Here is a 12,874-nt window from a genome sequence, read left to right on the forward strand (position 1 = left end):
AAGGTCACACAGTGTGCCAGGTAGGGGAACCAAGACTGTCTAAAAATCCACTGAGCAGACGATGAAAGTGACATAAAGAATTTTTGGTAATCACATAGGCAGACTAAAGCACCCATCCTACTGCCTGTGATCCCAGCGAGGATTGGACAATAGAGAAGGGGAATCATTTCTCCTTGGGAAAGTGGTCGGTGTACTCAGAAACTGAAATAAAGAGTGTCACAAAACAAAATATACTAGCGTAGTGGAAGATGGAGGGTGTAGAGGGATCAGGACTGGGGAGTGCCAATGGGATTTACTCCCATCCGTTGTAGGTAAGCAGATCTCATCGGGGTAGGAACGAGAATCAAGGGGTTGTGACATTTTGACCGCTGAGTTTTTCATGTTTCATGTTATATTTTGAAGCTCTATATTTCTGAGCGTGATATATTTTAATACGTTGGTTCTATGTGTCTCGGATTTAGAGATGACCATCAGCTCAGCGGTCACCTCTGTACCTTGAAGGGAGCCACTGACACCGGCTGTTTCTTCAAGGTACAGAACGTTTGGTAAGCAGCCCCCACTGGCTTTGATGGTCGTCCACCAAACTTTTAAAATTTGTTTGTTTTTCAGAAACAAACTTCCAAAGTGGGAGTTTGTCTTTATAAAATAAAAGACTAATGACCCCCTATACCTCGGGAGTTTTCTCCAAGGGATTTGGGGTCATTATTGTGTTTTTGCCGTCCCTCACGGCCAGGATTTCCTGGTGGTAATTGACAGGATAAAAAGCCATTACAATGTCCACCCTAAATGGGATGGGTGTTGCAATGCTCTTCCTCTGACGACCACTGCTCTTTCAGGGACTCAGAGGACACTTACCAGCGATGGAGCCAACAGGAGCTCTTTTGATGGAAAATGAGGCAGACAGACCGAGAGTTTGGCAGACACGGGGGTTTGTCACATTTTCAATAGAGTACCCTGTGCACCCAACGCTAAATCAAACTGTGAATCTTTACAAACGCTTCTCTTCTTGTTCGTAAATGCTGACCCAAAGCATAAAGGAAGAAGTGTACATATTATACCAGTGGCGGCTGCCGCAAAACTCAAGGGGAGGGGTGGGAAGGGGGGGTTGGGGTCAAAGATGGGGGAAGGGGAAATAAAACAAATAATATAAAAAAAAAGTTACCTTCACGTGTGCCGCTGGCTGCTTCACACTCAGCATTGACTAGGACACCAGCTCAAGCTCCCCAGCAATCCTGTTGCTGCTTTCACGCTAAGCCTTGCATTAAAGCAGCATCAGGATTGGTCTGAGTGGCTTGGACTGCCGCCAGGCACAACCCTGGGGTCTGTTCAGTTTCTCCAGCCCGGCTGTTTAACACAGCAGGGCTGGAGAAACCTACGTGCGCATGTGTGTTTGGCCGGCCTCTGACAGTCGGCCAAACACACATGTTTAGTTAAGTGCACTCTCCTCCCCCTCCTGTGGCCCAGCTCCACCCCTCCCTGCACATGCTGCTGACTGAGCCAACATCTGTAAAATAAAACGGTAATTAAATATTGTTTTATTTTATAGCTCCTAGCCAGGGGGGTGACGCTTCTTCGCCATTGCAAAGGAGCCGCCCCTGATTAATTATACGTTTTTTGTGAACATGTTCTCATCAGGCAGAGCATAGTTAAACACCTCGAGCATATTCCATACTCTTAAGTATTTATTTATGCACCTTATTTTTATTTTCCCCGTTTCTTGATTGACTACTTGTCTGTCCATTGCCTCACATGAGGCGGGCCCTGTTTCCATTTTGTCAGAAGCTGTGAAGGGTGTGTTTTTTTGGACACCAAAACAAAGCTGAAATATTTAGAGAATAAGGCGCCCCTGCGTTTCTGTTTCATCGTGAATTCTCCTGATTACGGTGTTCTCCGCTTGAGTCAATAGCAAAAGAAAAAATTAAAGAGTCACGATAATTATTTAAAAAATGGCATAATCACTGATAACAGTAGGAAAGGGTCCTTTTCTTCAGCTGGCACCGCCACTGACTATGCTGCTCACATCGTGTGCGCGTCTGCGCGTGCGTGCTCGTGCACTCAGTGCCCCGAATCTGTTGTAACTCTAGGGCAGTGGTTTTCAAACTTTTTAATGCCAAACCCCCCCAGCCGAAAAAAATAATAATCATCGGGCCAGCCTTAAAATTTCAAAATTATTCTAATAAATTGCCAATGTTTAATTATGCTTAGACTTATTTAAACATTTCAGTTAATCTCAGTTACCTTTTAGAAAATGTAATACATTTGTTTCTGCTTAAAACAAAGCACTGTTATTTGCATATTGCTTCTTTTGGCCAGAGCCTGGCACCCCCCTGGGATTCCTTGAGGACCCCTAAGGTGGCCATCCCCCAATTTGAAGACCCCTGCTCTAGAGTGCACTGCCCCATCTGCTTGTGATGTGCAACGAAGCTTGCGCTCCTTCTGACCGTCCTGAACTTGTTCCGTGTGTGAAGAAGCCAGTGTCTGTGTCCCAAGTGCCAGGAAGGAAAGGAGTCCCCTAGGAGCTCTTTAAACTATAAAATGCAGCAATAATCTGCATTCAGTGGACCCCGGTGGCACTGCACCTCTTGCACCATAGAAGCTACGCCCACTGCCTTATAGTGCCGATACTTCTGTTGTGTCTTTTCTGTGTGTGTGACACTAGGACTGCACTCTGTCCCACTGTCCCTGTATCAGAACTAGTCTTTGCACACAGAGCACCCTGAGTGAAACCAAATTTGGTGCATCCTCCCATTCATCCTCCTTAACTGTCTGCGTGTTGAAAAAAGGCGGGAGTGGTAGGGTGATGATTTGGGAAGGGGGGAGAGAAAGGAGAGTCATGAGAAGAAAAGCAAACACAATGCAGACACCGGCACCATCAGCCTGAGAAGCAATGTTTAAATACACTTTTCTTTGGTGCAGGCAGCTCCTACGCCCTTTAACGATCTGCGCCCTGGGCATGAGCCCAGCTCGCCTAGCTAAAGGCCGGCACAACCCATACTGTAGACCAGTGGTTCCCAACCTTTTGACTTCTGTGGACCCCCACTTTATCATTACTGGAACCCAGGGACCCCCACTGAATCATTATTGGAATCCGGGGACCCACTGAGTCATCACTGAAAGCTGGGGCCTAACCTGTTAATATTATTTCATTTTTTAAGCAGTCGAGGACCCCCTAAAGAGGCTGTGCGGACCCCCAGGAGTCCCCGGACCACAGGTTGGGAATCACTGCTGTAGGGGAAGCACGTGTGCAGTGTTTTCTACGAGCAGTGCACCTTCCTTCCGCTGAATTCCGAGCCCAGTGTACAAAAAGGAGAGCTGTCTTAATTTCATGCTTTATTTTGCGCTGGGTACTTCTACTACAGTTTGTGACTACTTTATTTTTACTGCTGTCTTGATTGAAATATCAAAACCACACAGTTTTAATTACCACTTCTGATGTCGTGGTAACAGTGTTTCTATTCCTATGAGTGGTACTTACATGGCCGCGTCTACTGTGAATCTGTGGCTGTGTGTGTGATGAGTAACAACATAGGGTGTAAGTGCTCAGTGTGTCAACTGTGAGGTTCCACTGAGAGGAATCGAGAGTTACATTTGTTCTGTTTTACTTGTTCACTTTCTAATAATTGCATATTCTCTACTTCTTCCCAAAGCTTGGAGTCCATGGCTACGCGTTTCTAAACACCAACAACGGCTACATTCTCTCTCACCCCGACCTCCGACCCTTGGTAGGTAACCACTACATTGGAGAGACCTTTGTAGTCTCTCTGTCTCTTGTCCTATGCCCCTGGCCTCTATGTTGTGCCACCACCCACCTCGCATTGCCTCTGACAATGGTGCACCAGCCTCTCTGCAGGCAGCAGTTGCCCTTTATTTCTGTCTGTCTTCCTTTTTGCTGCTGTAAAGGAGCTTTGGGCCTGATTTAGAGTTTGGCAGATGGGTGACTCCATCACAAGTGTTCCGTCCGCCTTATTACAACTACCACAGGATATAATGCACTTGCAATAGGCTGGACAGGATATCCATCACGTTTGTAACCCGTCCGCCAAACAGCAAACCAGCCCCTTTGTTTTCAGAATCTATTGTAGGGAATTGATGGCGACGCCCCCTCTCACCCTGACTTTCCAGGGCTTTGGGAATTGAATTTCTGGCAGCTGGCCTGGTTAGATCTGCACCAGCTCCCCTCTTCTCCATCTGCTGTGCAGCTTCTAAAGGGTGGCTGTGAATCTCTCAAGTGTAATGCCGTTCTTGGCCCCATACTACCTACCACATGGTGCCTTTCCTTACCTAACAAACACCACACCTGGACATACTAATCAGCCACAGCCCACCCACTCTCCACCGCAGATGGCCCCTACTTTAGGGTCACTTTACCACCATGAGCAGGATGAACGTCCTTGTCTTTGCTGCCCAATCTGGTGACCAGGAGAGGCCATTCCCCATTTAGGGCACCAGATCCTGCAGTTTAGCGTCAATCCAGCATGGGTTGTCTGCTAGAAGTGCAAACATGTAGGTGAATTTAATGTGAATTGTATTTTGAAACGAGGTAAATCCTGGTTAATCGCCGTTTGCAGGTCTCATTCCCTACTCCTTAGTGCTGCCCGCCTTCCTCTGTGTACCCCTCTGCAGTGTCCCATTTCCTGCTGTGTTCTGCCATCTGTCTCATCTTCCTGTGAAGATGCTCCTTTCCCCACCCCATGGTCCAGCACTCTCCCAGTGGTCCAGCACTCTCCCCATGGTCCAGCACTCTCCCAGTGGTCCAGCACTCTCCCCATGGTCCAGCACTCTCCCAGTGGTCCAGCACTCTCCCCATGGTCCAGCACTCTCCCCATGGTCCAGCACTCTCCCAGTGGTCCAGCACTCTCCTAGTGGTCCAGCACTCTCCCCATGGTCCAGCACTCTCCCCATGGTCCAGCACTCTCCCCATGGTCCAGCACTCTCCCAGTGGTCCAGCACTCTCCCAGTGGTCCAGCACTCTCCCCATGGTCCAGCACTCTCCCAGTGGTCCAGCACTCTCCCCATGGTCCAGCACTCTCCCAGTGGTCCAGCACTCTCCCCATGGTCCAGCACTCTCCCCATGGTCCAGCACTCTCCCAGTGGTCCAGCACTCTCCCAGTGGTCCAGCACTCTCCCCATGGTCCAGCACTCTCCCAGTGGTCCAGCACTCTCCCAGTGGTCCAGCACTCTCCCCATGGTCCAGCACTCTCCCAGTGGTCCAGCACTCTCCCCATGGTCCAGCACTCTCCCAGTGGTCCAGCACTCTCCCAGTGGTCCAGCACTCTCCCCATGGTCCAGCACTCTCCCAGTGGTCCAGCACTCTCCCAGTGGTCCAGCACTCTTCCCATGGTCCAGCACTCTCCCCATGGTCGTGGTCCAGCACTCTCCCAGTGGTCCAGCACTCTCCCAGTGGTCCAGCACTCTCCCCATGGTCCAGCACTCTCCCAGTGGTCCAGCACTCTCCCCATGGTCCAGCACTCTCCCCATGGTCCAGCACTCTCCCAGTGGTCCAGCACTCTCCCCATGGTCCAGCACTCTCCCCATGGTCCAGCACTCTCCCAGTGGTCCAGCACTCTCCCAGTGGTCCAGCACTCTCCCCATGGTCCAGCACTCTCCCAGTGGTCCAGCACTCTCCCAGTGGTCCAGCACTCTCCCAGTGGTCCAGCACTCTCCCCATGGTCCAGCACTCTCCCCAGTGGTCCAGCACTCTCCCAGTGGTCCAGCACTCTCCCCATGGTCCAGCACTCTCCCAGTGGTCCAGCACTCTCCCAGTGGTCCAGCACTCTCCCCATGGTCCAGCACTCTCCCCATGGTCCAGCACTCTCCCCAGTGGTCCAGCACTCTCCCAGTGGTCCAGCACTCTCCCAGTGGTCCAGCACTCTCCCCGTGGTCCAGCACTCTCCCAGTGGTCCAGCACTCTCCCAGTGGTCCAGCACTCTCCCCGTGGTCCAGCACTCTCCCAGTGGTCCAGCACTCTCCCAGTGGTCCAGCACTCTCCCCGTGGTCCAGCACTCTCCCAGTGGTCCAGCACTCTCCCAGTGGTCCAGCACTCTCCCCGTGGTCCAGCACTCTCCCAGTGGTCCAGCACTCTCCCAGTGGTCCAGCACTCTCACCATGGTCCAGCACTCTCCCAGTGGTCCAGCACTCTCCCAGTGGTCCAGCACTCTCACCATGGTCCAGCACTCTCCCAGTGGTCCAGCACTCTCCCAGTGGTCCAGCACTCTCCCCAGTGGTCCAGCACTCTCCCAGTGGTCCAGCACTCTCCCAGTTTGTAGTTTTCTGTTTCCTAATCTCTCTCTGTGCCTTGCATGTATTCACCAGTGAGTCTTCTCTTCACTATTGCACTATTGAGTTCACCGTGGAATAAATAACATGAAATCTATATTTACCTGTGTAGACTTATCTTAACAGTATTAATGGGAGTCGATATTTTGATGACAATATTTTCATACATACACATACTGACAGTACCTAGAAGGTTTAAACTTAACACAGACCCCAGACCACGCCTGAAAAGATCCAGTACCTCACAAAGCTGTTTGCAAAGGTCCACACACCCAGGTAGTGTGTGGTCTCTCAGTTTAAGCTGTAATCAGTCTGCTTCCAGGTAGTTCAGCAGCTATGTGGGAGCCTCTTAATTGCTTAGCAGTTTTGTCAATGATTTCCGAGTATCAATATGTACCTTAGAGTTACGCATATCCACGCATTCGACATTTGGCAGATCATGCTTGATGAAGAGCAGTGGTTCATTCATAAGTATTGTGTTATTCTGCATTATGACTGCCTGCAAGCTAATCCTTCCACCCTGTCTATATCCTGCTGACGTCAAGTACAAAGAGGGCAAGAAGCTGAGACCCAAGCCGAACTACAACAGTGTCGATCTTTCGGAAGTAGAGTGGTGGGATCGAGAGGAGATAGTAAGTGCTGCAAATCTGAGCTCTTTTGATGGTATATATTTCACCCTATAGTCCTCTCTTGTCATGAATGTATATATTGACACCTTTCTCAAAAGAAAACCAACCAATTAGTATCTCTTAAATTGACAGCTTTGTATGAGTCTCATATCACTACCTCATCAACAAGTCAGGGAGAATTTGGCACGGGTGGGCCAGTAATATCTATCCTAAGGAAACATGCCAGTAACAAGATGCCTGGGCATGTAAAATGTGGGCGCTTTTCATCAAGAGAGGGCAGGCTAATGGCTGGGCTTCCAGGACTATTCATTCATTCAACATTGTTGTATCTGAAAGATGACTTTGTGGTTGAAGAGGATGAAGTCTTTCGATCTTCTTGTAGTGCCACTAATGCTGTTTTGTTCTCTTGCAGCTGAGAACAGCGATGATCAAAGGGGAAACTGGCAACCTCTCCATGGAAGTGATGGCACCTGTGGATAAAGGGGTAAGCGCGTGTTAATTCAGCAGAGAGACTGTACTGCTTGAGACAGCGTAAAACGCAATGTGGCATGAAATGGGATCAAGCAATTGGCACTTTACAAAAGAGGCATAGAAGATGGGGTTGGATCTCATGTAGAGACAAACACTAGGACTCCCATATTGAGAAATTATCCAGACTGTGCCGTGTCACTCACATCCAGTTGACAGTATGATTCACTGATAGGAGGTTGCTGTGTTCCTCTCTAGCATGGAGCACTGTGGTGCCTGCTGCTGTAGGAAGTAGTAAAAATGCAATGCCTTTGAACGGTGGCCTCATGAAAAGGACTTGATCCATCTCAGCATTCTCTTTAGGTGCAAGTTTGCTGTGTGCACTTGCTTGCTTGACAGATGTGAGCACTGGAATCTACGAGGCGCTGTAGGTGACCTTTTAATTCACGACATACACCTTTATTTTCACATGCATATGCCAATTAACAGACATGAAAGACCTTGGACATTGAGGGTCCATGTTTATCCAATGCTCTTGATCAATACGCTTTGTGTCCTATGATCTTAAGGCAACAAAAAGCTAAGGCACATCACATACTCAGGGGAGTCTTGTGATCTGACTATTTTAATTCGAAGGTACTGGTTACCACTGTTCTGTCACTCAGATTGATGGGAGAACAAAGCTACTGTTAACATGTTCTCATGATCACTGGTGGACAGTAATTACTATCAGTGACTATCAGTGTGGATTCTCAAAGAGTAAAAGTTTTTCTTGCAGTGCGAAATCGTTGAGCTACTTGGCCACTTCCATCCCCCCACTTCCAGAAGTAATACCCCTGTAATACTTGTAAGGAAGGTTTTGGGAGAAAATAGTGGTTGGGGCCATTAAGTGATCCCAGAACAATTGTAAGACACTGTAAAGTGCCCGCAATATATAAGATGTTGCCATGGTTATTAGATGTGTGGGGAAACCAGTAAATCCTTTTGAGTCAAACCAAAGCAGACACATTTATTAACTTTTGAGTAAAACATACAGTATTTATCATTGTCTTCAAGAATCACAGCTGATATTCCATTTGCTAATATCACCATCTTTCTGTTGTCAACTTTCTCATTCCCTCCCATTCCTGTTTAATTATTAATTACATAGCTGATCCTGTGAGCATTTGAGGCAGGTCAGCTACATTTTGCTGAAAACAGTGCGGCCATCTTGGAGTGGGTACTTTGGATGCCGTTGCCATTAATCTGGATAATTGTATATGCTGCCAACAGTAGTGTGCTAGACACACCTTTGTCAAGGGCCATTAGTAAGCTACCTATGAGGGCCTCTGCTTTGTGTTTCTCTGTAAAATGATGCATCCAGTCTCTTGTAATAAGTGTTTTCAAACGTCTTGTGATGTCACGCTGTTTAAGGGCATGGTGACCTTCATTCAGCGTGAAGAAAGTAGGTACGCAGGAGCTCAAGTACTGTTTCTGTGTAGCCGTAGTTTGTAAAACAAACTGTCTGTTCACAGAGGCAGTGCTTATGGCCCTATTGCAACGTTCTTCATTAATCTGGGAATGTCCTGCATTAGTCCATATAAGGAACAAATGTAATTTATATCTATAAGAGAAGATCAAACAAGCAGCCTCCCATATCCTTCGTCTGTGAAAGAAATCATTTTTGTTTCTTGAACAGATCAGAGTTTCTTATTTCTGGAGATTACATAGGCTTAGCTTCCAAAACGCCCCATGTCATGTGTGACTCATTCAGCAAATCCTTCTTTTTTTAATATGCAACAATGCATTATGCATTCTGGGACATTGAGTTGTGTTTCAATATTGAACATCCCATGTTATACAAGCTATAAGCTATACAGCTTGGTCCAGCAAAAGGTGTCTCACATGACATGACACAAATTGTCAACGATATATTGTATTTTGAGAAGGATGGGGCAAAGGGTCCACATACTGTATGGAATAACGTACTCCATTACTTGACTTTTGCAAGGATATTGCAAGTTATCTCACAGTTCTGAGACCACTAAAGGCATTTGGCCTGCAGCCTTGTGCCTCTCTGTTGTCACAGAGCTCTTCTTTGACTTACAATATCCTTATAATGTACAGAAGGAGATACTTTTCCCCATATAGCTCAAGCAATAACAAAATAAACCTCAGAGTAATGTTCAACAACTGAAAGAGTCGATACCGTCTTTTGGGTTCAAAGCGCTCTTTTAAGGTAATGATATTCATTGCTCCTGAGGGTTCAACAGTTACCCTCAGATACCATTGGGCATCTGGGGATTACCGTACCACCATTTAGGAGTGAGTGAGTGGGAATGTTCTGAAATAGAAGGGTCATATGACCAAGATTTTGGTGTTCGGTGGAGGTCACTCACTCTGGTCAAAGACGCTGTGGCCAACCACACGAGGCGGCCCTTCGAATCCTTTTCACCAAGGCCAAAAATCTAGGGGTCTCAATAGATCAAAACCTGAACTTTGATGCCCGGAACCAGAAAGTGCGGGGATCTTGCTTCAAGTATCTGCATACACTGCCGAAAATCTTTCCTTTTGTCTGCCACAAGAATTGAGCACCTGTTCATCAGGCCCATGATTGTGGCTGACTTCGATTATGGCCGTGCCTTATGTGTCAGACTTTCAAAGGCAAAGATTAGAAAACTGCTGAGAATGCACAATATAGTGGTGAATTCATTTTTGGTCTTGTGTTCACTGGTGATCCCCGTTTAAAAAAACGCTAGTTGGCCACCCTTTCTCTCAACTTATAAGTGCAGTCAATAACCCCCAATTACCTGTACTCAACTAATTAAGAGGTAGTTCTTGTCGCTTCTTCTTTTGTGTTTTGAGTTTACAAATCTACTGAACTATGGGCCAGATGTACAAACATTAGGAATTCTGCGAATTGGGGTGATTGCAGCCAGAAAAAGACTCTGTAAACCTGGCCCCAAATGTGGAAAAATTGTTTCAGTATTCTTTTAACTATCATAAGATCAGTTTCTTGTCAGACTGCGTAAGTACAGATTGAGGGTATCAGTCAGACTTGCAGTGACAGAATCCCCTCATTATTTAGGAAGTAGTCAGCCTTGTGCAGGCAACATATTCTCAGGGTGTGGGTCTTGTAAGATGTTTGATCACTCCAGTGTGTCAAAAAATTAATGTTGTCACTTTTTACTATTTTCCAGAAACGAGTCCTGTTCCTGACCCATGATTATTTCTTTACCGACATCAGTGGCACACCGTTTAGGTAAGCATGGTACCACTCTGGTCACTGGCATTTTTTATATTAAAAAAATCGCAAGATTTGTGGCAGTCTGTGCTAGTGACATGTTTTTTGTGGAACCTCAGTGTAGTGACTTGCTGATCAGATGATCAGATGCTGGATCAGCAGCGCTCCCTCCAGGTGAGGTCAGAGACCAATTCCATATAATTCCAGGGAGGCAGCTAAGGTATCAACCATTCAACTGCATTCATGGATCAGGTAACACCGCCTTTAGGTGGTGTCAGTAATTAAGTAAAGCATCTGTAGTGGGTCCACGTCGCCCCCTTCATATATACCACATTCACGCAAGGCAGATAACTGACTCCCGTTTCTGTTTATTGGTGAGAAGATTGTAGATCAGTGACACTCCATTTATGTGTGTCCATGAATCCTAAAATCATGATAGCTAGAGCTAAAAGAAGGTGCATAGACCATTAATTTAAATGTTCTGGCCAGCCTTCCATTGGTTCCAGGTAGCACTTTTTTAATGGTGTTGCAGGCAATCTCATTAATGACAGTGCTATAACTGCAGTGTATCTACGTCCAGTGGCTCACTGTAGCAGCAATGTGGTACAGGTTGGTACCTTGCCCCCCCTGCCATCCAGAGGCATTTCACAACCATACCTCTAAACTAATGGTGCCAGAAGCTCCTCCCAAGCTTGTGATCCTGACACAACTTCTTCTCTTGCGACTTCCCTAAATCCACCTCCTTCATAACTATACTGCTTCTCTACCCGCGGCTCCTGCGACTTCAAAGTATTATGCCTTGCTTCAGAAGCAAATGACCAATGAAGGAATAGATCCATAATAAAAGAAGAGAGAAAAAGAAATAGGAGCAACAAAAAGCGAGAGAACATAAAAGAAAAATAAGAGGTACAGAACTAAGACTAATCAAAGAAAAATAAGATAAAGATCAGATGAAAGGGAAATAAAGGATAAGGACAAAGGGAAGGGAAGAAAACAAATACAGTGGGTCAAGCAAGCAGGACAGCAGAAGTGGAAAGAAGATGGGAATGCACAAGCAGAGAAAGAAGGCTAATTTTGCCCTCCTAGTCCCTGTAGGATAGCATAGCTTTCTAAGATGGGATCAAGTTACACAGACTGGGTGTTCTCCATCAGTGTGATGCATAAGATCTCACTACCTTATCACAAAAAAACATAAAAAGCAAGGAGAAAGCAGTGCAAATGAGGGAAAAGTAAGGAGAAAGCACATAGGAAATGAGGGAAAAAGGCAAGGAGAAAGCAGTGAAAACAAGGGAAAAGCAATAAGTAGTTATACAAAAAACAGAGGAAAAAGAAAGGAGAAGGCCCACAAAATGGGTGGGGGAAAGCAATGGAAAGGAACACAAAACGGGGAGAAAGCAAGGAGATAGCAGTGAAAATGAGGGAAAAGCAAAGAGAAGGCACACTCAAATCTGGGGAAAAAGCAAGGAGAAAGCAGTGAGAACAAGGGGAAAGCAAGGAGAAAACAGGAGCAACAGCAATGCAGCAGGCACGGGGAGATCTGGGCCTGGGATACATGGATTCCAGGCTCCCATGTATTATTAAAAAATAAATATAGTAGAGATAGAGGTTAGAAAAATGTGAGAAGTAATGAAGAGGTCAGATAAGGCTGCAAATGAAATGAAAAGAAGCCCAATAGGAGTTGAGATGCCAGAATAGAATTGAGTCAGGGGTGAGAGAGAAGTAGAGGTCAGAGGGAAGCTAGGAGATATGAGTTGAACCCGGGAAAGATGAAGATGTGGGAATCAGCGAGGATTGGTGAGATATAGGAGAAAGGAATTAAAGCTGGGATGGGATAATATGAAATAGAAATAACAAGGAAACTGAGAGACTAGAGGTGAGAAAAAGGCAGATGGAGATGGGAGGGTAAGAAAGAAGCTAGAAAGGAGAGCTATTCAGAAACACAGATGAGAGAACCAATAGCAGACAAGTGGCTAGCAGGAAATAAAGCAGCACATGTGTAAATGTATTGCCTAATATACATGTGTATATATATATATATATATATATATATATATATATATATATATATATATATATATGTGTGTGTGTGTGTGTGTGTGTGTGTGCTGGACAACAGGCATGCATACTAAATGAGAAGACACAGAAGTGTGGTACAGCATCCTCACTTCACTTTGTATATACACAACTCACTAAGGCCAACACATTAACCTGAAGGTGACCCACTCCCAGGGGCAGCTCCTCCGCTAAGGCAGAGGAGCATCGCCCGCTGCTTTCAGCA

The 12,874-nt window shown here is 46.3% G+C and overlaps 1 protein-coding gene across 1 annotated transcript in view; it reads left to right on the forward strand.

The window, feature by feature from the left end:
* CACNA2D4 (calcium voltage-gated channel auxiliary subunit alpha2delta 4) overlaps positions 1–12,874 on the forward strand; it is an 861,469-nt gene that overhangs the window by 359,048 nt on the left and 489,547 nt on the right. The window contains exons 16-19 of the mRNA XM_069228087.1: positions 3,648–3,722; positions 6,822–6,908; positions 7,318–7,389; positions 10,553–10,614. Of these exons, the coding sequence (XP_069084188.1) occupies positions 3,648–3,722; positions 6,822–6,908; positions 7,318–7,389; positions 10,553–10,614 (296 nt within the window). The remainder of the gene's footprint in view (positions 1–3,647; positions 3,723–6,821; positions 6,909–7,317; positions 7,390–10,552; positions 10,615–12,874) is intronic.

The sequence above is a fragment of the Pleurodeles waltl genome, chromosome 4_1 (assembly GCF_031143425.1).
Source record: "Pleurodeles waltl isolate 20211129_DDA chromosome 4_1, aPleWal1.hap1.20221129, whole genome shotgun sequence".
Classification (NCBI taxonomy): Eukaryota; Metazoa; Chordata; class Amphibia; order Caudata; family Salamandridae; genus Pleurodeles; species Pleurodeles waltl.